At 46.4% G+C, this 26,417-nt stretch overlaps 1 protein-coding gene across 8 annotated transcripts in view; it reads left to right on the top strand.

The window, feature by feature from the left end:
• TANGO2 (transport and golgi organization 2 homolog) overlaps positions 1–25,872 on the top strand; it is a 113,981-nt gene extending 88,109 nt beyond the window's left edge. For 7 of the 8 annotated variants that reach the window (XM_084819869.1, XM_084819865.1, XM_084819871.1 and 4 more), the window contains 4 exons: positions 7,601–7,671; positions 15,951–16,104; positions 20,945–21,049; positions 22,503–25,872. In XM_084819869.1, coding sequence (XP_084675995.1) covers positions 7,601–7,671; positions 15,951–16,104; positions 20,945–21,049; positions 22,503–22,623 — 451 coding nt within the window. In that variant the 3' untranslated portion in view covers positions 22,624–25,872. The remainder of the gene's footprint in view (positions 1–7,600; positions 7,672–15,950; positions 16,105–20,944; positions 21,050–22,502) is intronic. The other variant, XM_084819868.1, reaches the window with a different exon arrangement.
• The last annotated feature ends 545 nt before the right edge of the window (positions 25,873–26,417 follow it).

Below are 26,417 nucleotides of genomic sequence, written 5' to 3'. Positions count from 1 at the left end.
TAGACCCGGCCGGAATGGTAAAGCAGGCCACCTCGCAAAGAGAAGGGGGTAGAGGGGGGGGCAGAGGCTAGCCCCAATTCCTCCACTTTTGTGCAAACAAAAGCATCCTGAGCCTGTGCAGAGTGAAGGAGCTCCTCCCAAGAACGAGGCACCGCAGCTGGCACCAGGCTTTGGGGGGGAAGAATCAGAGGGGGGGGGATTTTCCTCACCCCCTGGCTGGAGGTCAGGCTTACAAGAAAGAGCATCCGCTTGTAGGTTGTTGGAGGCCTTCACATGGCAAATCTTAAGGTGGAACTGAGAAAAAAAAAGCGACCACCAAATCTGCCGCTGGTTTAAGGCACAGGCTGTCTGAAGATGTTTGAGGTTGCGATGGTCGGTTCTAACTTCAACTGGGTGCTGTGCCCCCTCCAAAGCAGACTTGATGGCCAACAGTTCCTTCTCCCAGATGGTATAATTCCTTTCAGACATGTTCCGCTTCCTGGAGTGGTAGGCGCAGGGTTGCAACCTGCCGCCCTCCTGATCTGGCTGAAAGAGCACCGCCCCCACCGCAAAGTCAGAGGCATCAGTTTGCACTACAAAAGGCTTCCAGGGGTCGGGATGTAACAGGATCGGCTCAGAACTGAAAAGCTTCTTAATTTCCTCGAAAGCCTGTTGGGCCTATGCCGTCCAATGAAAAGGAGATTTCTTGCCCTTAAGGAGGTCCGTGAGAGGAGAAGTCAGGGCAGGAACTTTCTGTAAAAATTAGCAAAGCCCAGAAAACGTTGCAAGTCCTTCTTGGTGGATGGAGCCTGCCAGGAGAGGACAGCCTGGACCTTTGCAGGATCCATCCTGATACCATCAGGCGAGATAATGTAGCCAAGAAAGTCCAAAGAGGTTAGATCAAACGCACATTTCTCCAGCTTGGCATAAAGATGGTTCTCGCGGAGGCGCTGGAGGACGGCAGAGACATGAAGCTGATGGGCGTGGGGTCCTCAGAAAATATAAGTAAATCATCGAGATACACAATGAGGAAAGTGTCCATAGTCCTGGAAGATGGCATTCATAAAACGTGAAAATGTGTGTGTGGGGGGGGGGGGGCGCAGGCGAGCCTAAACGGCATCACTAGGTATTCATACGCTCCGTACCGGGTACCGGGTCTTCCACTCATCCCCCTCCCAGATGCGAATGAGATTGTAGGTGCCACGCAGGTCCAACTTTGTGAAGATCTCGGCTCACACCAGGCACTCCAGCATCTCAGGTATGAGGGGGAGGGGGTACCGGATGGAGACCGAATTTAAATTTCTGAAATTGTGCACCGGGCGGAGTTCTCCAGATTTCTTGGTCACAAAGATGATAGGGGCGCAGGCGGGGGAGGAGGAAGGGCGAATGAAGCCACATTTGAGATTTTTGTCCAAAAACTCGCGCAGAGCTCGAAGTTCCGGCTCCAACATCGAATACAGCCGGCCAGCAGGGATGGTCGCCCCGGAATGAGGTTAATGGCACAGTCAAAAGGGCTGTGGGGGGGGAAGCCGGTCAGCCTCCTTCTTGTCAAACACATCCTGAAAAGCCACATACTTCTCTGGGAGGATGACGGTAGCTGAAGGACTGCCAGAAGCAGACAAGGAGGGGGAGGAAAGGGATAAGGCCTGGGCTGGGACTGGCACCTCCTCCAGGAGGCAATGCTCCCGGCAGTAGGGAGATGCAAACTCCACTTGCTGAAGCCCCCAAGAAATCTGAGGGTTGTGCTTAGAGACCCAGGAAACACCCAGCATGAGTGGGTATAGGGGAACCTTGGCCAAGTGAAACTGAATCTGCTCAACGTGGGACTGGGCGTGCAGAGTGAGCGGAACTGTAATACGGGTCACCATGCCCGAAGAGAGAGGACGCCCATCGATGGTCTCCACTGCCAAGGGGGCAGGAAGGGGCAGGGTAGGAATCTTGTGGAAGAGGGCGAAGGTTTCATCCATGAAACTGGTCGTAGCCCCCGAGTCCACTAAAGCTAGGGCCTCCACCCTACCCCACTGGGAGGAGCGTAGGTGAACATGCAACAGCAGATGGGATGGTGGGGGGGTTGGGGAAGTCACCCACCCGGTGGGGAACTGACCCCCACACTGGAGGCCCCCAACAAGCTTTGGGGGCAGTCTAGTCAGGCCTGGGGACGAGGAGGAGGAGGAGGGGGAAGGAGAGGAGGGGGCGGCAGAGGAGCTGCGGGTCTAACATGGCAGGTCTTGGTGAAATGTCCCAGCTTTCTACATCTAAAACATCAGCGCTCAGCTCGCCAGCGCTCAAGCTCCTGTGGCAGCAGTGGGGCTCGGGTACCTCCCAGCTGTATCGGGCGGGGGGTGGGGGAGGGGGCAGGAAACATGGGGGAATGGGAGGAGGGAAATCCCAGCTCTCCGCCAGGTCTGCCGGCACCCCTCCAGCCGACTATCTATCTGAAGGCAGGTCTGGATGAGGTCCTCCAAAGTAGGTGGGCTGGGCATGCACGCCAACTCATCCAAGGTCTCGTTGTTCAAACCGTCCAAAAACTGAGCCACCAGCGCGGCATCATTCCACTATAAATCCTGCATCAGCAAGCGAAAAGTTGTCGCGTAGCTGGAAACTGAGTCCTTGCCCTGCCTGAGGCGGCGAATCTCCCGAGAAGCCATCTGCATGCTCAGGAGGTCACTGAAAAAATGGGCCATCGCTGTCATGAAACCTTGATAGTCCCCGAGCAGGGGGTCATTAGCAAGAAGGAGACCCGAAGCCCATTTAGCTGCCATGCCTGAAAGTAGGTTAATGATGAAACCCACACGAACCTGTTCCGTCTGGAAATCCTCAGGTCGAAGGCGCATGTACAGCTCCGATTGGGCCCTGAAAATCTGAAAAAGTCCTTTCTCACCAGAAAACTTCTCTGGCAAAGCCACTGGGCACTTGCGGCGGGGGGGAATCGGAGGTGGAGGGGGTTGAACCACAGCTTGTAGATTCTGCATGGCAGCCGTCAGTTGAGCCATTTGATCATGGAGCATTTGGTTCTCTTGCGCCAGAGCTTGCACCACCGGGTCCCTGGCACCCTCCATACGGCAGTAGGAGGAGAGAGAGGGAGAGAGAGGGAAAAAAAGACGAACAGGGACCAAGCTGTCAGGAGCTCCTTGGTGGCCTTTTTCAGTCTAATCCAGTAGCCAAGTCCAGACACAAAGGGATTCTTTTCAAAGCTTTATTCCTTTTACAACTTAACAACTCTACTATCAGCGACTAGCTATGAGCAGCAGAGTACCTATGCCCTGAGTTGGAACAGTTGGTCCCCGTTTGAGGGAGAATCACTGGCAGACCCTGAACTTATGGGCTAGGGAGAGTCCCTCCCCTTTTTCCTTGGATCTTCTGGGCGCAACCATTGCTTGCGCGCCAATCAGGCACTACGCCTCCTTTCCGCGCCCTCCATTTGACGCCGCTCCCGGCGTTGCGCGTCCAGCAAGCCCTCTTCCCGCGCTGTCTCACTCCCGGGACTGCTATCTATGTCAGGAATGCCGGCGGGAGGAATCTCTGCCAGCTGTTGGCCCTGGGAGGGATAAGCGTGCTCCTCTCCCACGAGCAGGTGCTCCACCTCAGAATCAGAACTACTCTGGGATTCTATGGGCTCAGTGTCCACTCTGACACTCTCCCCCTGAACAGGGCTCGGACTGCACCATGGTTCAGTCCGCAGTTATGAGCCCTGAAGCAGGAGGTGAGACGGCTGGAGCGCCAGTGGTGGACATCTCGCTCCAAAGACGATCAGACACAGGCTAGAGCTGTATCTTCAGCCTATCACGTGGCAGTGAAGGCAGCAAAAAAGGAATATTATGCTGCCTCTATCGCGTCTGCAGAGTGCTGTCCCAGGAGGCTGTTCCAAGTGGTCCAGAGCCTGGTAGGTCCTGTGGCTCCAGAACCACTGAAGCATTCTAAGGCCTCCTGTGAGGCCTTGGCAAGGCACTTTGCAGATAAAATTGATTGGATAAGGAGTGTTACTCCGCATGCTGTGGATACAGTTAGTGAGCAAGAGGCAGCCTGTGGCAAACCGGTTTTGTGGGATTGGTTCCAGCTTCTTCCTTCTGATGAAGTGGACAAGGTGCTTTCATCTGTAAGGCCGACCACCTGCTTACTTGATCCTTGCCCATCTTGGCTCATTATGGGCTGCAGAGAGAGACTGGGTGAGGGGATCAGGGCGGTGGTGAACACCTCCCTTGAGGAGGGAGTGATGCCATCAGCCCTCAAGGAGGCAGTGATAAGACCGCTCTTAAAGAAGCCCTCCTTGGATCCCCAAGTTCTGAACAACTTTCGCCCAGTCTCAAATCTGCCATTTTGGGGCAAGGTGATTGAGCGGGTGGTGGCGATGCAGTTGAAGGCACACTTGGAAGAAACTGATTATCTAGACCCATTTCAGACGGGCTTCAGGCTTGGGCATGGGACAGAAACGGCCTAGGTTGCCTTGGTGGATGATATGAGGAGGGCTCTGGATAGGGGTGAATGCTTCTTCCTTGTTCTCCTCGACCTCTCAGCAGCTTTTGATACCGTTGACCACGGTATCCTCCTGGACCGCCTGGAGGGGTTGGGCACTGGAGACACTGTATTGCAGTGGTTCCGGTCCTTCCTCTCCGGCAGGTACCAGAGGGTAGCACTGGGAGAGGAGGTTTCAGACCCGTGGCCGCTCACTTGTGGGGTGCCACAGGGTTTCATCCTCTCCCCGATGTGATTTAACATCTATGTGAAGCTGCTGGGGGCTATCATCAGGACGTTTGGGGTGTGGTGTCATCAGTATGCGGATGACACGCAGCTCTACCTCTTGTTCAAATCTTCACCAAGGTTGGCCATAGAATCCCTGTCCAAATGTCTGGAGACAGTGAGTGGCTGGATGGGGAGGAATAAGCTGAAGCTGAACCCTGACAAGACCAAGGTACTTTTGTGGGAGACCTGGTGTTGAATGGGGTACGGCTATCCTTGAAAGACCGGGTCCGCAGCCTGGGGGTCATTTTGGACTCCCAGCTGTCCATGGAGGCTCAGGTGTCAGCTGTGAGCCGGACAGTGCTGTATCAACTCCATCTGATAAGGCGGCTGCGCCCCTTCCTTCCTGACCATCTGCTCCCATCGGTAGTACACGCCCTGGTCTCCTCTCGTTTAGACTACTGTAATGCGCTCTACGTGGGGTTACCCTTGAAGACGGTTCGGAAGCTGCAGCTGGTACAGAACGCGACGGCTTGCCTGATTAAAGGCAGCCACCAGCAAGATCACATCACTCCAGTGCTGAAGGAGTTGCACTGGTTACCAGTTGTTTTCTGGGCCAAATTCAAAGTGTTGGTTTTGACCTTTAAAACCCTATATGTTTCCGGCCCAGCCTATCTTAAGGAGCACCTCCAGCAACACCAGACAGGCCGCTTAACAAGATCAGCCTCGGATGGCCTTCTCTCTGTCCCATCAGCCAGGACTGCTAGATTGGTGGGGACAAAGGAGAGGGCCTTTTCTGTGGTGGCCCCCACTCTGTGGAACTCTCTCCTGAAGGAACTCCGTCATGCCCCCTCTTTAATGAGCTTCCGCCATGCATTAAAAACGTGGTTGTTCAGGCAGGCATTTGGGGTGGGTTAGGGTATTTTAGAAAATGTTTTTATTGTAGAATTTTATTGTTTTAAACTGTTTTATTATACGTTGTACATCGCCCAGAGTGGCTGGGTGACCAGCCAGACGGGCAATTAATAAATTTAATAAATAAATAAATAAATAGTTGGTGACAGATTCAGGACAGATGAAAGGAAGGACTTCTTCACACAGCGCATAGTTCAGCTGTGTAATTTGCTACCACAAGACGTAGTGATGGCTTTGGATGGCTTTAAAAGGAGGTTGTACAAATTCCTGGAGGAAAAGGCCATCAATGGCTCCTAGTTGTGATGGCCATGTGCTACCCCCATTATCAGAAGAAGTATGCCTATGTACACCAGTTGCTGGGGAACATGAGCGGGAGGGTGCTGTTGCATTCATGTCCTGCTTGTGGGTTTTCTGTGGGCAGCTGGTAGGCCACTGTGTGAACAGAATGCTGGACTAGATGGACCCTTGGTCTGATCCAGCAGGGCTCTTACGGTCTTATTGTCCATATTACCTACTTCATGGATTAACCTTTTATTCATTGGGAGCTGACAAGTTGTGTATTTTTCACTACGAGATTGTGCCTATACAATTGTATTTTTGTATGGTGTGCAGTAAAGTTTGGCTTGTTTCGTTTTGGTCTTAAGTGCTTAGGTGTATGTTGAACTTGTGTATTGTACTCTGGGGCCTTCATTATATTGCATGCTTTGATACATATTTTTGGCATTTGAAATGTGTGTGTGTTTTCTTTACATAATTGGCTTTGTGTACAGTTCGTGATATCCCTAGAGAACAAAAGTAGCCGTGGTGTTGACAGAAAATAACTTAAGACAAAATGGTAGGCAGACTGTGGCATTGCAATGGCTAGATGTGAATGTACCGTGGGCTTGTTTACTGAAACAAACATACATGGAAGAGAAAGAAAGAAAGAAAGAAAGAAAGAAAGAGAGGGAGGGAGGGAGGGAGGGAGGGAAGGAAGGAAGGAAGGAAGGAAGGAAGGAAGGAAGGAAGGAAGGAGATTCTGCAGTGCAGACACGGGTGTGGCTGGTGCAAGGAATAGTGCTCACTTGGATTCCTGTCTAAGCTCATACATGCAACATTTCAGAACTAAATCAGTTTGTGTGTGGCCAGTGGGATTGGTTGGGTGAGTGGAATGTTCAAATGCTCATTGGGTAAGTCACATTTTTTCTTCTTTAAAATATACGCTGCCCAAAGTATACGCTAATATATACACTGCCCAATGGGTGGTGTCCAACTGTGCCATTCCACTAGCACAGATGACAATGCACTAGAGGAACCTAGGTTCTGAACTACGCGCAAGGGGAGAATCCAACTCAAGTTCCAGTTGTGCAAGCAGTTGCGCAATGGTAATGTGCCAGTGCTGATGCAATGGGAAGATTTGGCAGAGCTTTGCTAGCACTGACTTGAGTTTGTGGAATGACGCTGTGGGATGCTGCTCATAGGCGTGAAGCCAAAGAAATGCAAACCACGCACCAGGGTTTCCTGTCCCCTTAGCATTTCAGCCTCTTGTGCTTCCCAAAAAGCTGCTCTTGAGAGACAGGAGATCCTTATAAAGGAGGGTGGGGCTGCAACTGGAGGTGAGAATCAGTGGAAATCAGCACTGCTACCTCCCATGCACACGTGGCCCTGTGTGAGCAGAAGGGCCTTTTGCTCACAGAGAGGTTTCTTTGGATCCTGCCCTTAGCTAACAACTTACAAAACTGTCAAGCGTTGTTTTTTTCCCCCTACTTCTTTCCTAACTCATATTAATCTGGCAAAATTACTTTTCTGCGCTATAGGTTTTTTGTTGTTTTTTTCTCCTTTTCTTAACAAGCCTTTTAAACAGCAGCTGTATTGCAAATATTTCATCTGATATATTTTTTTAAGTGAAAGAAGATAAGTAATTGGCTGATCTCTGAACTGAGAAAAAAAATGTCATGCTGTGTTGAGGGTTGCATGAAATTAGAACTTAATCAAAGATATGAGTTGCCATTTTGCAAGGAGAACTCTTTTCTATTTTTTTATTTTTCAGCACCACCAAGGGAGATGTAATTTACTATTATGGAAACAAAGGAGACCCAGAACCTGTCTTCCTAAATCCCGGTGGGTTATATCAGAAAACTGGGTATTTTGGTTTATTTGAAGCAATGGTGTCTGTGGGGAGGCATGGGGCACAGGGGTGGGGGGAAGGCATGGGGCACAGGGGTGGGGGGAGGGCATGGGGCGCCGGGGGGGGGCTTTGCCTTGAAAAGGAAATCCCATGAGAAAGAGCAACTGAACCTTGTAAGAGGAATTTCATGCAATGCTGTATTCAGTTTGGAGGTGCATTGGCTATATGTTTAGGGTACTTGATTGAAACCTGAAAGGTTGTAGCTCCAGGGCATCATCATTCCTTCTATTTCTAATGCACAGGTTGTGAGTGCCAGCCCTTCTGTAGCCGAAACAGCACCACCCATGCCCAAGAGGAAGCTATCAGGAGGCTTGGGGGAACTCTGACGTTTGCAGAAGTACCGCCCCCGCCCCCCAATCTTTAGGGCGGAAACTCTTAAGAGGTGGGGGTGGGGAAAATCGCTTAAACAGCCCAGTGAAGACTGAGCATACTCAGTGGTCACAGAAAGCTGATGGGCTGGGGTGGGGGTGGGGGGTTGTTGGAAAACCAGGGGAAGGGAGAATAGAATGGAGAGACTGGAATCATGAACAAGGAGCACACTACCCTTCAGTATTTTGTTACATGACCCACCTGTGTCCTAATAATTCCTTTAGCAGCTTGGGAGTAGCCAAGGAGAGAATCAGGCCATGATGAAACATACAAATTCATGGAGAGTAACTCTTTCAATGGCTGCTAGTCACAATGGCTATATATTATCTCCAGTATTAGAGGTAGTATACTTCTCAGTACCGGTTGCTGGAGAACATGAGCAGGAGGGTGCTATAACTGTGGTCATGTCCTGCTTGTGGGCTTCCCAGAGGTATCTGGTTGGCCACTGTGGGAACAAGCTGCTACACTAGATTGGCCTTTGATCTGATCCAACATGGCCCTCCTTATGTTCATATGCAGTCGATGTCGCAAGGAGCATCATTTTAAAGCAGGGGTGGGGAACATATGGCCTTTCAAACACTGTTGGTCTCTGACTCAGCCCCAGCCAAGATGGCCAATGTTCAGGGATGATGGATGATATATTCCAGCAACATCTGGAGGGCGACACATTCCTCACCCCTGCTTTAAAGGATATTTCAGTGCATTTTAATCTTTTCGGCCTGCTCAGGGCTGTTCATATCCCACACCAGGGATGGTCAACTTGTGGCCTTCCAGATGCTTTGGCCTACAATTCCCATGACTCCTCACCATTGGCTATGCTGCCTAGGGCTGTTGAGAGTTGTGGGCCAAAACATCTGGAGGGTATGATTCGAGGGGTACAAAATTCAGCACTGTGGACAGTCTCGGCTTTCACTTCCAAACAGCACATTTCTAGCCCATAGGGTCGTGAAGTTGAGCATGAGAATCTGTGGTTGATGACTGGTGGGATCTGCCTTGACAACAAATCCTGTCCAGTCTCCCCCTGGCTTTGGAAACCATGCAGGGACTTGTTGTCAAGGCAGAACAATGGTATCCTGTGTGGTCCTCTGCCCTTTCTTTGTGGCTAGCATAATAAACTATGCTTAATAAGCTGAGCTGCTACTTTAAAAAAGAAAATTGATCCATTAAAAATGGGCCCCACCTGATACGTTACATTATATCTGAAAACTGCAGGTGGCAAGCCCAACCTTTAGAAGAGGCATTCCCTCCTGCTGTGTGTGAAGTCATTGAATCTTAGAATAGTAGGGTTGGAAGGGGCCTATAAGACCATTGAGTCCAACCCCCTGGTCAATGTAGGAGTCCAAGTCAAAGCATCCCTGTCAGATGGCTGTCCAGCCTCATCTTGAATGCCTCCAGTGTGGGAGAGCCCACCACCTCCCTAGGTAATCGGTTCCATTGTCATATTACTCTAACAGTCAGGAAGTTTTTCCTGATGCTCAGCCAGAATCTGACTTGCTGTAACTTGAGCCCATTATTCCTCGTCCTGCATTCTGGGATGATCGAGAAGAGATCCTGGCCTTCCTCTCTGTGACAGCCTTTTAAGTACTTGGAGAGTGCTATCCTAACTCCCCTCAGTCTTCTCTTCTCAAGGCTAAACATGCCCAGTTCTTTCAGTCTCTCCTCATAGGGCTTTGTTTCCAGTCCCCTGATCATCTTTGGTCGAGCGTATGTTCTGTGGGTGGGACATCCCAGGTTCTGTCCTTAGCATCTCTAGCTAAAAGGATCTCAGGTAGCATCACATCTACTTGAGACCTTAGAAGACCACTACCAGTTGGATTAGACCAGCCTTCCCCAACCTGGGTGACAACAGCTCCCATCAGCCCCAGCTAGCCCAGTCAATGGTCAGGAATTATGGGATTTGTAGTCCAACACATCTGGAGGGCACCAGTTGAAGGAACGCTGGATTAGATGATGCTGGACGAGACAGACCCAGTGGTCTCACTAGGTGTAAGGAAGCTTCATGTATTCTCAAGAATAAATGAAACCAGGAGTAGCAACAGGATCCAAACCTTGCCTGTTCTTTCTCGTTCATAACTGCCTTTCAGAGCCCGGAGCAGGATTATGCCATCTATTAAAAGGGAGAAATTGAGAGTTCTAACCATAGTGGCTTTCTTTTTTGCCTGCCTTAATACGACATTTAAAAAGGTGAGTGGTCACTTATTCACACCAGGCACAAAACTGTAATGCAAGAATCAGGTACCCAGAGGATCCGGCAGCGACATCCCCAATCTCTCCACTTCGACAAGGAGTTCATTTTCTGTGAAATGTGGGCTCCGCAGGGAGAGGAGCTGATGTCGGACAGTTGCAGGACAGATCATTATATGGCACAGCTAGCGCTTATTCTTCTGGATTATGGCCAGGAAATGTAGGGCACTGCTAGAGAGAGAGATTTGCTGTCAGCCAGTTTCGCTGTGCACCATTAAGGAGCCTGTTTGAGCGATGTGCCTTTATGCATTTGAAGGGGGTAGAGTACAATTGATTAAGCCATTTTCGCACCCCTTTTAGCAGGCAGAGCGCTTCACATTCTTTCGTTGAAAGAACGAGCCGAGATCAGGTCTGGCTTAACCATTATGCTCTCTAAGTTACAGAACAGGGTCTGAAGCATTTGCTGTCCTTGCAGTAACCTAATTATCTGGCAGCTACTCAGGACCGGGCGTGTGCTCGTGGTGCTGTTTGCACTGGGCTCCTTTTGAAAACTCCCTGTAGTTTTGAAGCACGGTGGCAGTTCCCTTAATGCATAGTCATAAACAAGCAGACAACATTTTTATTGGTAGGCTAACCCACAGAGGAGCTCAGTGCTATGTGAGCTACAAACACATTGCTGGGTCCACTCAGGATGAGATCAACATGAGTGATGGATGCTTTGCAGGTATGAGTGGAGTTTTGCATGTACAGTACCTGCCTCTATATATGAATACACGCTTGATGCTGAAGATCAGCTTGGGGGTTAGAAGTACTTCTTCACACAGCGCATAGCTAAACTATGGAATTCACTACCACAAGACAGAGAGATGGATACCAATTTGGATGACTTTAAAAGGGGGTTCAACAAATTTCTGGAGGAGAAGGCTATCAATGGCTACTAGTCCTGATGGCTATATGCTGCCTCCAGTATCAGAGGAAGTATGCCTGTGTACTCCACTTGCTGGGGAACATGGGTGGGAGGGTGCTGTTGCACTCATGCCCTGCTTGTGGGTTTCCCATGGGCAGCTGGTTGGCCACTGTGTGAACAGAATGCTGGACTAGATGGACTCTTGGGGCATCTCTACACCAGCCTAAAATCCTGCATTTAAAACGGGGCTTTCTGCTTCTGTTTTAAATGCTGGATCACAACGACTCCCTTTTTTACATGCTGCCTTTTGCCCTTCCCCTTTATTTATTTGTTTGTTTGTTAAATTTATGTACCATCCACCTGGAAGATGCCTGCAGAGCAGTTTACAAACTAACAATTGTGTTAACCCTGATAGATAGATAGATAGATAGATAGATAGATAGATAGATAGATAGATAGATCAGATGGAAACTTTTTAAAATGTCTTTTAATTAATTGAATGGCAAAAAGAAGCCTAACTATGGATATCTATGGATGAATGTTTGGGATAATAATTAATGAAGAGGACTCTTGATTCCTAATGCAAACAGATTATTGTGCAGCAATAGTTGTAAGGCTGCTGCCTGAATCAAGAGAGGAAGACTGATGCTGTGAGGAAATATCCTTTTCAAGATCTGTGATGAGTGATTTAGTTAATTATTGAGATTAATCAGTGGGGTGTTTTGCAGGTTTCATTACAGTGATCATTAGATGTGGTTTTCTATTGTGCAGAATAACACTTGACAATCTATCCTATTTCCTTGCAACACTGCCTTCTAGTAATTGGTTTCCATTTTGCAGATGGAGAGGCAACAGTGAGATTATATATATACTGCCCCCAAATGGAAAAAAATCTATCCCTCACCCACCCTGCTCATGAAATCTATGGCAGAGGCTGATTTCATCAAGGGTCTTTTGGACAAAACTCTGCTTCCTTCATGGCATTTTATTTATTTAATACTCTAACCTAGTGGTTCCCAACCATGGGTCACCGATCTTGTTGGACTACAACTCCCATAAACCCTGACCATTGGCCATGCTGGCTTGGAATTATGGGAATTGTAGTTCACCAACCTCTGGAAGACCCAAGATTGGGACTACTGTTCTAATGCACTATATTTTCATAGACTTATTTATTTACTACATTTATTTACTGCCCCATAGCTTGAAGCTCTCTGGGTAGTTCACAAAAATTAAAACCATAAAATATAGCATACTTAGGGCAAGTAATAGCCTGTATGAAAATAAAACCAATAAAACAAAGCAGGGAATGGTGTGTGTTTTTGGTAAAGCAGCTACAAATGTGCCAGTAAGATTGGCATACTTTCCCTTACAATATCTCGGTCCTTGTGACTCCACCTCTATATTATTGCCTCTGACTTGACATCTCAGCTTTTATTATATAGTTTATCATGGCGAAAGCCTACAATTCTGTTGATATCAATGCATTTCTTTTTCAGTCAAGTATTCCAAATATACAGAGCGGTCCAAATTGATGAGGGTTTTTATTGTAAAGAGCAAAATATCCAAACTATACATTGTACTATTTTTCTCCTAATCAATATTGGTGAATAATGGCTATTTTGCTCTATATAGAAATGATTTATATCCCTCTTTATCCTGTGGGCTCCAGGTTTTCCTAAAAGCTAACATTTTGGTAACCAAGGTGCTTACTATCTGAGGTTGCAGTCCTATACCCAGTTGGACTTACCTCTGAGTAGACATGTATAGGATTGTGAAGTAATTAAATGGCAGCAGGAGAGGAAAGGTCAAATTAAATAAAAATGATATTTTATAGATATAAAGTCTATTTTGTACCACCTGTTTAAACCATACCTACCCAGTCCCAAAAGCAATCAGGTGGGTATCTATGCTAATATTTATGTATGATGTGCATATTAAACATTGACATATTTGTTAGATTTTGCTCCATTTAATGCAGATGGTTGTAAGGGAGGGAATTATAAATTCAAAAACACACACACACAAGCTAAGTAATCACATGCTTCTGGGGGTGCATATGCTGGTTTTGACTTGCATTCTGTTGCAAACTATGAATGGGTTTGAGTTCAAATTCTGTTGTTTATAGGTCATCACAATATAGGATAAACATAATGTTACATTACAAATAATGTAATGTAATACAAATACAAATATTCACATTGCTAGGGCACATAATGCTAAAGTTAAGCAGGTATGGATCTTGTCAGTACCCCTAGATGAGAGATCACCTGGGCACCATCATGTATACTGCCTTGAGTTCCTCTCGATGGGCAGTGTCATGTTCCCTGGTTCCAAAACTCATCACCTCGAGGAGGACTTGGATGGAGATAGGTCACAGGCTGCCCAACTTCAGGGGGAGCCTTTGGCAGCCCCTTCTGTATCTTCCTGGCCTGAGGATATAGCCCTCCCATCAACATCTGACCCTGAGGATGACTCCCCTGCAGCTTCTCCTATTCCTCAGCCACACAGAAACATATTACACAGAATTCATATTACGCCAGTACTTTTCCAGCTGCACTGGCTGCCAGTCCATTTCCGGGCCCGATTCAAAGTGCTGGTGTTAACATTCAAAGCCCTTAACGGCTTGGGGCCAGGTTACCTGAAGGATCGCCTCCTCCCATATGTGCCTGCCCGGACCTTAAGATCATCATCAGCGGCCCTTCTCCGTGAGCCCCTGCCAAAGGAAGTGAGGCGGGTGGCTACTAGGAGGAGGGCTTTTTCTGTTGTGGCACCCCGGCTCTGGAATGAGCTCCCTAGTGAGGTTCGCCTGGCGCCTACATTGTACTCCTTTCGGCGCCAGGTGAAGACCTTTTTATTTTCCCAGGCATTTTAGCTTTCTAAATTTTTATCTTTGCTGTTTTAAATCTGTATTTTAAACTTCTGTACTGCTGCTAGGTTTTATTGTGGTTGTATTGTTATATTGTGGTTTTAATGTTCTATATATTTTAAATTGTTTTATTGTGTGTTGTTTGGTTTTAATTTTTGTGAACCGCCCAGAGAGCTTCGGCTATTGGGCGGTATAGAAATGAAATGAAATAAATAAATAAATAAAACATGAGACTGCAGAAATAGACACTGGACTTTTAAGGAGTACAGTCAGCATTCAGCAAGGGCAGAACCACTGGAAGACCAGGCTCTGACAACCTTTTTAAGGCCTCAGTTGATTGTAGTCCTTTGCTAGGCCAACAGCTCTCTTTCTCCAAGAATACTCCAGGCAGCACTTCCTGCTGTGTGCTATCCAAGGTCCTGACAGCTCCTGCCTAGCCTGTCATGACCCTGTTTGACTCTACTTTACCTGATGTGACCACTTTACCAGACATCACTCTAGTCTATCAGACGTAACCCAGAACAATCAATGGGTGCCCATGCTGCAGCCTTCTTCCCCTGGGCCTCGCACCAAGCCAGGGCAGGCAGGATAGAACTTAGGGCTGTTCAGGGACACAAACACCCTGATCCACCTTTGGGGCTTCCAAGGCAGGTCCAATTCGCTTCGGGCTGATTTGGGGGCCCGCCAACGGCTTCAATCTCTGGAACCAAAGTGGGATTTGGATGGCTGAAGCGGGATTCAGATGGCCGAATCCCACTTCACACACACACCCTCTGGCCATGCTGCACGAGCCCCAGCTCCTTACCTGGGCCTCAGGAGGCGCACCAGTTAAATTGGATGCTCACCAGTACAATGTATATTGTCATCAAGTTTATTTATATACCATTTCTCCAAATTATGCTCAAAGTGGCTCATAAGAACTGACTGCCAATATATAGCTACAGCAAAAATATAGGCATAAACATATCAAACATATTTCATAATATATTTACGTCCACGTTAGGAAATACACAAAAACATTACCATTGAAAATTTCCCTAAACTTATGAAAAGTATCCCTTTCATAAATGGCAGTTATCAGACACAAAAAAACCACAATTCTAATTCATCCAAATCACTAAGATACCATTAGCAAATATACCTCCGTGTGTGTGTGTGTGTAAACAGCGCAGCTACTGATGAGGGCGGAAGCCGAAACGTTTAGCAGATATTTTTAATACTCCGTTAGTTTTTCTATCTTTCATACATATATATATGAAATAGATATTTGTGTACACACACACAAACCTCCATATCAAAATATATATGTGTATGTGTGTATACACACACACACACACACACACCTCCATACAATTTGAACCAATTAAATTCCAAGTCTTTCAAAGGAGCAGCATTACAGCATGCTATATAAGCCATTACAGCAAATGCAGACGTTCCATAGATGACAAGTCTATTTTGATCTTATAATGGGAACAAACCTGAACAAATTTGGAGAACTCATTAAAAAACTTCAACAGAAATCCAACTCTTGGGTCATCATATAATGGGCAGTATAATAGATGATGTGCAACACCCTCTATCTCCCCAGGGGCACACGCATACACACTCACCTCAAGTATGTGGTTTTTTGTGTATGGAGAATGTATCATCCAGAAAAGCAGATGGCACGGTTCAGAAGCATAGTATCCATAAATGAAATGCCCAGAGAGCTTTAGTTATTCGGAGGTATAGAAATGAAATGAATGAACGAATGAATGAATGAATCAGAAGTGGCAGCAGGTTGGCTGGATCGCTCTTGTGTGCTAACGCTTTTGCTTATTGTGAAATTCCTTAAAATGAAGGGAATTTAATCTGCCATTCCCCCACCCCCACCCCCAATGCAGGGGTATATGGCTTGAGCAATTCTTTGCTGGATACACCATGGAAGAAGCTTCAGTATGGAAAGCAGCTCTTCACAGATGTCATCCAGCGGAGCCAGGACCTTGTGAGGGAGGATCTGGTGCAAGAGCTCATTAAAGTGATGAATAATCAAGACCCGTAAGGCTGTTCTTTGTGTCTTGCTTTAACCATCCAGTTGTTTTCTATGAATCTGCAACTTCTCCAGGCTTGTGCTTTGACTATCAAATAAGAGTAGTTGGAAACAAAGTGCCAGTTCTTCAAAGAGACATGTCTTGTGTTTTTAATGCTTTCAGTTTCTTGGATGTTACTAAATTCCCTCTTAGCAAAACTGTACACAGTGGCTTGCATCAGAAGACAGAAACAGGAAGCTGCCTTATACTGAATGAGACCAGGGACTGGAAACAAAGCCCTATGAGGAGAGACTGAAAGAAATGGGCATGTTTAGCCTTGAGAAGAGGAGACTGAGGGGAGATATGATCTGGTCTTCAAGTCCTTGAAAAGTTGTCACAGAGCGGAAGGCCAGGATCTCTTCTCGATCATCCCGGAGTGCAGGACACGGAATAATGGGCTCAGGTTACAGGAAGCCTGATTCTGGCTGAACATCAGTAAAAACTTCCTGACTGTTAGAGCAATACAACAACGCAACCAATTACCTAGGGAGGTGGTGGGCTGTCCCGCACTGGAGACATTCAAGATGAGGCTGGACAGCCATCTGTCAGGGATGCTTTGACTTAGATTCCTGCATTGAGCAGGGGGTTGGACTTGATGGTCTAATAGGCCCCTTCCAACCCTACTATTCTATGATTCTATGAGACCATTGGCCCATCTAGCTGTGTATTGTGTACACTGATTGACACTGGCTCTCCGGGGTCTCAGAGGGGACTGTCCCTTACCTAGAGTTGCCAGGGATTGCATCTGGGATATTTTGTATGCAAAGCATGTGCTCTACTAGAAACTAGACTTCATTTTACTGTGGCCCAGTTCAGAGGTGACAGCCAAACTATGGTTTTGCTGTTAGCACTGTGCCACCTCCTGTTCTCACACACTGCAGTTCACTCACTCCCTGGTTTGAATAAATATTTGTTTACTGTGATGATTCTCAAATTGGGGAAGGGAGGTTTGCACAAACCTGTCCCATTCTGTACTAGTTGAGGCTCACAGGGAAAGCTGGCAGCAGCCCATGGCAGTCAGAACGAGGCAAGACGAAAATAGGACCCTGGATAGCTCCAAGTGAATCCTGCTGGCTGGAACTCTCTACTACAACAACAATAGGAGGATGTCTCAGCAGAGAGCTAAAGCCAGCTGAAGCCTTATGTAGACCACAAGACCTGTAGTGAGGTCAGTTCTGCCCCTCCTGGAGGAGCTAATTGGACCATTAAAGGGCCATCACCTGATTTTGTCACCTGAGACTTCTGTGAGGCTGCGGAGATGGAGGTTCTGCTGGATACTCATCCTCTGAGCCACAGGATGCTAGTAGGCTTGTGTCCTCTTGCCAGGAGGGCCCTGAATAAGGAACTGACTGTCCTACCACTGAGAAAGTAGTCTGTTCCTCATCTTTACCAGAATCCTCTGCTGCGCACTGGAAGGTCTGAGGCCTGGGGTTGATGGAACCATAGCTTGCCTCCAAACCAGTACTGGAGACCACAGCTTGAACTGTGTTTCTGATTCTGGAGTGAAGGCAAACTGATTTGTGCAAATCATAATTTACCTTAGTCAGATGTCACCGCAAACTATCTTTCACTCAAACCAGGAAGAGAGTGAGCAAATTGGAGAAAGGGGGCATTATAACAGTTGCTCTTTGAACAAGTGTAAGAAACTTTTAGTTTGAAATAGAACTTTTAAATAAAACAGCAAAAATGGTCTTTTACATCTTTCCCTCTCTTCATTATTTCCATATCTAATTTGAGTGGCATCTCGCTTTAACTTACCCAGGTATTTTTTTGTTTATAATTTGATCATACTTCTTTTATAAGTGGCGTGGGCTCTTTCAGTGTGAAGGGGGTGGGCAGAGGGACAAAGAACCACTGGGCACATCACTTGAACCATCTTGGTGAGTTATTTGAATCCAAAGCTGGCTCTAGAGGAAACAGGCGGCTGAAAGGAATGGGGGGAGGGTAGATTCCAGCTGACACATACCAGGCCAGCATCAAGGGTAGGCATGGTCGGGCCCCTGCCAAGGGTCCACATCCCAGCAGGGGCCCACTGGCAAGAACCCACTGAAGTTGCTCCTCCTCTTCACCCATACAACCTGCTTATTCTCACCACCTCCCTCAGACAATGGCAGTGGTGAGGAGGAGGAGGAGCAGGAGATGTCACCGCCTACTTGCTCACAAGCAAGCAAGTGGTAGCAGTGATGAGAAAGGATGGGGAGCAAGAGCAGCTGGTGACAATGGCAGTGAGAAGGTGGACTCAGTGGCGGGGGGGCACTGAGGGTGTCTTGCCCAATGGCCCTCAAAAACCTGGTGCCAGCATTGCACACACACATGCATGCACGTGTAAGAGTCTAATGGTACCTTGAAGACTTACAAATTTATTCTGACATAAGCTTTTGTGGGCTGTAGCCCACTTCATCAGATCCATGTAGTATTATGGAGAGTTTCAGGTTTATATGTAATACATAGGGGTGGAGCAGGAAGTGCCGTAAACAGTGAGGTCAGAAGGAAATTAAATGCTGAAAGTATTTGTACCATCAAAATCTAACTATGTCCTCTTCTGGGAATCTGACAGGATCAAAAAGCAGGCTAAAAATAACCCATATAAATAATTGGGAATAGGTAATATTATCTTGCTGTCAGGGAGAAACATGACTTAAAGAATGTAGCGGTTTGCTTAATTAGACTAAAAGAGAATCTCAAAATTGCACCCCCAATGAAGAGGGAGGATTGCATTTGATATGACATGTGAAGCCCTATGAAAAGGGTGCCCCCAATTACTCGGGCAGAAGATCCTGCTTTAAACTGTTTATTTTTAATATAACTACTTACAAGTCCATGGATGGCAGGTGGGATCTTACAAAGGGCATTTCTTCTTACCTCCTACACAGTAGGAAATCTCTTCTAAGTTGGAGCCTCCTAGGACACATGCGTGCATCATCTAAAAACTGACACAAAATAAAATGTCATTATTTCAAAAGCTTACACAAAATCTTTTTCTTCATTATTTTTGTTTCATTCATATCCAAACATACGCATAGTTAAGCAGTTCATTAATACTGATTAAAACTCATATGATTTTAATATTTCTTTAATTCAGGGGTGCAGAACAGCAGGCCAAATCCAGTCTTCCGGGGGTCCTCCGATGGCCAGGTTTCCTCCAGCTATTCCCACCCCCTTTCCCCAACCATACATTGTTTGATGGTTCTCTGGCTGTTGTGCAGTTTTTCCCACATTCTAAAAAATCGAAATGTCTCTCCAAAGGCTGAGTTATTGGCACTAAGAACTTATGTGCTGGCATTTTTGCTATTTGGGGTCCCTCCCCTTTTGCCTTTGGCTCTACCCACCACTGGAATGTGGCCACAGAGCTTCTTCAAAATGGAATTTGGCCCTTGGGCTGAAAGAGGTTCTGCACCCCTGCTTTAATTAAATGACAGCACTAGTAAATATCAGTGATGTAGTTGTGCAGGAATGCAGGGGAGCATAAGACTGGTAATTTTTTCATGGTGGGAGGTGTCATCTGCTGGAGTGGTATTTTCCATTCTTGTAAAATTGGGAGTTGGAGGACAGATCAGGCTCAACACATGATCGCTTTGTTAGGTAGGCTAATGGCAGGAATGAATCTGAGCATGTGGAGATGTCTGGCAGCTCAGATTCAGAAGGGGAACAGCCAGAACAAAGGGAGGCAACCTCCCCAGCGAGCCCAGATATGGCAACTCTTTCTTCCCAGGCCCTTGACTCCCAGATGGCCCAGCCTGAATGGCTCCCCCATTCCTCCACCATGAGAACACAAGTGGAGGAGGAGGAGGAGCGGGGGGGCAAGGGCATGACTTGAGGGATGCGAGAGTCCGTCGCAGAGTGAAGTGGGAAAAGTTAGGGGCAGAGCTAAGACGCTTCACCAGGTTGGCCACTCGTGATAGCCAATGTAGGAGGGAGCCACCCTAAGGGAGGGACATCCCTGCGCAGCTAGTCTGGCCATGAAGCTCTTGCCCACACTGCTGGCAACTTTCCTAACTTCCACTTTGTATCCTCTATTGATATTTGTAGATGTGTGGATTAGCTGTTTCATTGCAGTGTGAGAGTTTCCTAGAATTTGCATTTGTAACGAAGCTAGTCATTAACCAATAAAGTAGTTTTAGCCTGGAGCTTTGTTTCCTGGAGTGTGTTGATTGCAAAGGAAGAGGACAGAGGAATGTGACAGCTAGCCAAAGTTCACCCGGTGCATGTGATCAGAGGTCTCTCTAGTCATACACACACACACACAGAGAGAGAGAGAGAGAGAGCTGCCTCTATTCTTGGACTCTTCTTGTGGATGCAACATTGGGGGCTGTCATTTTTATGTAAATACCCACATTAAAGCATGTGGAGATCTTCTGTAACTTGCCCTTGGCAATATTTTGGCATCTTGTCTTGTAACTGGATAATATATCTCAAGGTATCTGTTTTGGATGCAGAGGAAACTTGGTGCTGGGATCTTTTCCTTTGCCACCCCTCAGCTGTGGAATGACCTACTGATTGAAATGCGCCTGCTGACCTCTTTGGAGGTTTTTAAGCAGGAATTAAAGACCCTATTATTCCAGCAGGCGTTCGCTTTTTAGAACTCTCATTCCTTTTTGTTGACTGTTGTATACTGTTTTTATGCTGTGTTGTTTTTATTGTTGGGTTTTCTGTTAAATTGTTTTTAACTTTGTATGCCTCTGTTAACTTTGTTTACTTTTAAGTTTAACTTGTTAAATTTTTGTTAAAAACTTATATATTTGGTATTGGGTTTATAGGTGGGTTATAAATTATAGTGATGATGTGATCTCCCTTTTCTTCCTTTCCAGTCAGTTGCCAGACCCTGCAATTGAGGATCAGGGAAAGGACTACATCCTCCCAATCCTAAACAAGTATGCAGCTGTATGTGTTCGTTGCCCAGATTACGGAACCAGGTAAGAGAGAGGCTCGGTTCACATGTAACAGTAAACCAGAATGGCTGAGAATACTGGCATATGCTGCCTGATCACTCCTGCTTGGCTACTCCTGCCAGCAGGAGCAGCTAAACAAACCAAGAAGCCGCCAGCGCTCGCTGGGTTTTGCATTATGTCCAGACGGGGATTTCTGGGTTGTTGCTCTCCTAACAAGCCAGAATCTGAAGCCAGGGTTTGTTCCTGGCTTCTGATTTCTAGCTTGTTTGGGAGTGACAAGCCAGGAATTCGAGTTCAGATGTAAAGCTAAACAAACCAGCTGTGGAAGTTTCCTGGTTTGTTAGCCACTTCCACTTGCAGAAGGAGCCAAATGGAAGCCATCAAGCAGTGGGCACAAGCATGCTGCTTTGTTACCAATAAGTCAGAATTCATGGCAGTCTCTTGCTTATCATTATGCCTGAACTGGGCCAAAGACGTTGTGCAAGAAAATCTTGCTGTCCATTACATATGTTTAAATCATTTAGTGGAGTCCCTCTAACTAAAGGTAATAGATTCAACTGACTACAGAAAACGAATTCTCAGACTTCCGTTTTGTTTTAAAATAGGCAGTAACTGTAATACATCAAAGCAGGAAAAATAAGAGTTCTGAGGCATCTTAAAAGACAGCCAAATTTATTGTGCAAGACATCTGATGGAAGTGGATCCTTGCCCACAGAACCTCACCCCGCAATAAATTTGCTCCTTGTAAAGGTGCTACAGGACTGTTAAACTGCTGTAGCAACACACAACAAACATGGAGGCTTTTCTAGAGCATGTAACAAATCAGCAGCTCTACCCTGGTGTGAACGCTAGTGTGAGCAGAGTTGGGCTGCTCTGGCAGGAATTGATTTTGGGGTAGGTGGCTGAGTGGAGATGGCAGCAAAAAACTGATTTGCAGAAATCCTTGTATGGAGTTTTGCATCAGTGTCTTTAGCAGTGTTCTTTTCTGATGTGGAAACTGGCATGAGTGCCTGAGATCAAAGGAAAGATGGGAGAGTTGTGTTAATATAAAACAACAGCAGGGGTGGAGGGGGAGATGCAGCACAATGTGCACTGGATGTCATTTGTGCCAAGGTAGAATTTATTTCTAGGGTTGCTCAGAACATGACAATTTTAGCCTTAGTCTCCCCTTTTTGTTTTTTGTATGTTCTCCTTACCTATCACCCTGAAGCGCTTTGTGGGACTTGCATCAATAAGCTCAGCAGTGAAGCAAAACCAAAGAGCCCGAATTCAGCGAGTTGAAAAGGGGAAAACAGAATCCATTTTGCTCCTTTCTTTTGTGACCCCAATTATATTTTCCCCTCTATCTTGTTTCTCTGTTTCATATGTAAGATGGGGGTTAGGAAAAAAATGAATGAAGAAATAGAAGCCCGGGAGATGGTTACATGGAAACGCTATTCATCTTATTCTTCCTCCGTTGTCTTTTTCCCCTTTTCAGGACAAATACAATCATTCTCATTGATGCAGAAGGACGTGTCACTTTCACCGAGCGCACGATGCTGGACGCGGATGTCGACCAATGGAAAACAAGCACCTACCAGTTCAAACTGCAGATTTAACAGCTTTCCATTTGAGTGGGTCACAAGAAAGAAAAGGGAAGGGGTGTGGGGGGAAAGAGAACAAGCTGTTGAACTCTAGAGGTGGGGAAGGCCTTGGCAACAGTCTTCACAGAGCGAAACGCTCACTGATGTTGCGTAGCACACCCTAGCAACCACCGAAACCCTTTTTGCACAAAATCCAAAACAGAATAATTTGAACAAGGAACCTGGCTTTACTTAAGGAATGAGCCACACTTTGCACAAGTGGCATGTGCAACTTTTGAAAGGATCACAAAATTGCTCAGCACGAATATTTAACTCGCCGGCAATGAGGGAAGCACCATATGTATTCTTGGAGAATCATGTTTTGCATTTTCTGGTGTGTGTTTCCAAAGGGAGCTGGAAAACGGAAAATGTAAATTTGTAGTGTGAATTTAAAAAAAAGAAAATGATGTGATTCAACATTAGTGAATCTTTGTCTTAATCCAGTGGCATTGTTTGCTTGTGGGGAGCTCCTGCAGAGCTCAGTTTGTACACAGCTCTGCAAGACGAGGAGCTCCCCGTTTGCTTTGGCAATTGGAAGAACTCTGTGCAGTCCTGTCCATTGGACAGGCAGAGGTGTCCTTAAAATCAAAGTGAATGGGATAGCATCTGCTCGCGTGGTGCTCTGCATATACACTGGCACCCTAATGAAACTTTGTGCTGAGGGTGACTGTCTTTTAATCACCAGCCCCACCTGAGACTGCTAAAAAATAATTGGCCTAGAAATGACTTGAGCAAATAATCAAAATGCTTTGATCTTGACTCTAAAATCAATCCGTGTTCCTTCTGCTTTTTAAGGCAGAAAAATATTTAAAAGGGGTTGCGGGGGGGGGGGCGATGACCCCTTTTCCCATCACGATAATCGAATGTATCACTTTGCAGCTTTTGTTCTTTGAATATATGTACATTTCAGTGTTGCAATATATGTGGTTATATGGCAACTACTCTTCAAATCATATGGCCTCCAGTAGAAAGATGATCAGACTGGTTTCTTTTTAATATTAATTCTTGCTTATAGCTAACACTTGAGTGACATAATGCAGAAAGGTGATGCTTAGGCAATCCTACATCCACTTACCTGGGGAAAAGCTCACATTGAACTCAGTGGGACTTCCTTCTGAGTAAGCATGTCTAGGATTGCTCTGTTCATATCTTTTTAACCATAGCTGGGAAAGCCTAAATGGAAGAGACTCTCATCACATTCATAATTCTACCCTCACATATTCATTGTTGCTTCCAGGCAGAGCAAATTACTGAACATTACTCAAATGCTGTTAATTGTACATGTTTTACATTGCAGTCCCACTCAGGAAGTAAGTAAGACATCCTATGTATGTCTACTCAGAAGTAAGTCCCATCTGAATTCCATGGCACTTACTCCCAGGTTAGTGTGTATAGGACTGCAGCCTTAAATTGAATTCCTACGCACAGTTTTAAGGGAGTGAGGCCCATTTAGCTCAGCGGGGCTTACTTCTGAGCAGACATGCTTAGAATCACATTGTTAGCTTTCTTTAACATGCACATGGCTTTACCCCATTGTTCAGTATGAATGTATGTAAAAAGCTGGCAGCTTTGGCACATCTTGGAGCAAACAAAAATGACTGTGTTATGCAGCAACCCAGCAGTTTTCAGTTGGGAACTTGGAAAATAGCGGCTGTTGCACTTTGTATGTTCCTTGTAGCCATGAAGAGCTTAAGTTAATTCCTTAAATGCTAGTGTGCTTTTCAGTTATTAGATGGTGCCAGGAGCTTGGGAGGAATCACTTAAGCCAAGAAGTCTTTAAATCCAAGGTAATTTTTCTCTCTGCAGTGTGTGAGGCACAATGCTTAAGCATAGATTGCCAGGGCTTTTTTTTCCACCTCTCCTCTCGTTGGAACAATATATTCTTTCTAAGCTTGTATTCCACAAGCAGCAGAAATGACTGCCATCTCAGCCTTTCCTATATTTCGTACAGATTTAATCAATTGCTTAGCCTCTATATTCAGGGCACTGATAGAAATTTCAGGGGCAAAGCATCCTATTGTAGGGTCTTTATATTCTGGTGGGAAATGTTTGATTTGGGTTATGATGACAGGATGGCAAAACAATATCCCCCTTGAGTGGGAATGAAGCAGGTTGTAATATTCAGTGGCTGAATCCTCATTGAAGGATGTGCTGGAATGGACTGCCCCCCAGTCCTAGGACAGGACCACATATGGGGATAGCCACAGGAAATGCTGGTGTTACGTGATGCAAGAACATCACACTTGAGTGTGCACATCGGTAAGCACCCCTGAGCATGCATCTTCAAGCACCAGTCCACCCCCATCTGAGATGCATGGGGTAGGATCCAACTGTGCCCCAGCACTAGCACTAACGACGTTATACTCGCGTAAACCAACACTTGTGCAACTTAAGTAGCGCTTGCTAGGGCAATCGGAAAAAGCAGCTATTTGCCACCATTGGTTTATGCTAGTGCATCATCATTGGTGCTAGCGCTGGGGCGCAGTCGGATCCTATCCCATGCGCATTATCATGTAAAGATGTGTGCACATCTTTACACAGAGATGTGTAAAGACCTGCTGGCTTTGGGAAGCACCAGAAATTGTAATGCCTGGACCAGCGCTCAGGACGCTTAAAGGGGAGTGCGGGAGAGAGCTTTGGACTTCCCCGGGCCTCTCCTACAGGCAGGCTTTGCAGACTGGGGGTTGTAATCCAGTTGAGTTGTCTTTGCTTGTGTCTGGGGTGGCATCGCCCTCCTTTGTGGTATTGGCACCTGTGGAGCAAACTAAAACAACAAACTCTCAAGGCAGCCATGCTTAAGCACCTGGGAACACAAGAAAGGTGTGGGTGAGCATTCAGGGATGTTTGTAGTCAGACCACACTGTGTACTAGACTCACAGGTGTGTTCCCCCACAGACCTCAGGTATAGGTAATCATGAGTAATACAATTTGCATTTTCCAGACCCTGGTGCCATTGATTTTGGATGAACAAGCAGGGAATAATTGTTGCTCTCTCTGGTTTCATTCTTGCACCTGTTAGAGACGGGGTTTGAATTGCTGGGTTGCTCTGATCCTCAGGATGCATTCCACACCATCAACGGTGGATGGGAAACATCTGACCTTCACAGCCCTTATTTTGTACCTGCATCAAAATAAAACAGTTTCGCCCCACTTCCAAAGTGATGGTGTCCCCATTTTTTCCCCCTATATGGAGATCATCTCCATGTAAAAAAAAAAAAAAAGGAAGGGAGACCATGCATGAAGCACATGGGATCTTTCGAAATGTACTTAAATCTTTTTAATACAGTGTGCACCTGACATTGCGGGGGGAAACAGTGACCGTATCAGTCCTTCTTAACTGTGGTGTCATTTCCAGTGTAGTGCCATCCATATTTTGCTGAGCCTTCAACAGTCTGTGTGTTGGTGCAACTTGAACTTGACATTTTTAATCTTTTGCTTGTTGTTGTTCCTAAAAAGCATCAATAGGAAGTCTACTGATGCACACAAAACCCTGCCAAGGAAGGTGTGCATGGCTAGAATGTGACCTACTTTTTAAGCTTTTAAAGAACAGTGCCCTGAGCACGTTCGAGACGAAAGCGTGAATGCCTGTAAAAGGACCACAAGTTTACCCAAAGAAAGGCTGAGTCATTTGGGGCTGGGGGGCAGGGGGACATGATGGAGGTTTGTAAGATTATGCATGGTGTATAGCACCCTTTCCCAACTTGATGCCCTCCAGAGGTGATGGATTACAACCCTCAACATCCCCAGCTAGCACGGCCCATGACCATACT

This window comes from Heloderma suspectum, chromosome 13 (genome assembly GCF_057233095.1).
Source record: "Heloderma suspectum isolate Gila_16-S chromosome 13, 16-S_ref, whole genome shotgun sequence".
Classification (NCBI taxonomy): Eukaryota; Metazoa; Chordata; class Lepidosauria; order Squamata; family Helodermatidae; genus Heloderma; species Heloderma suspectum.
This window is presented reverse-complemented; position numbering and strand designations above follow the sequence as displayed.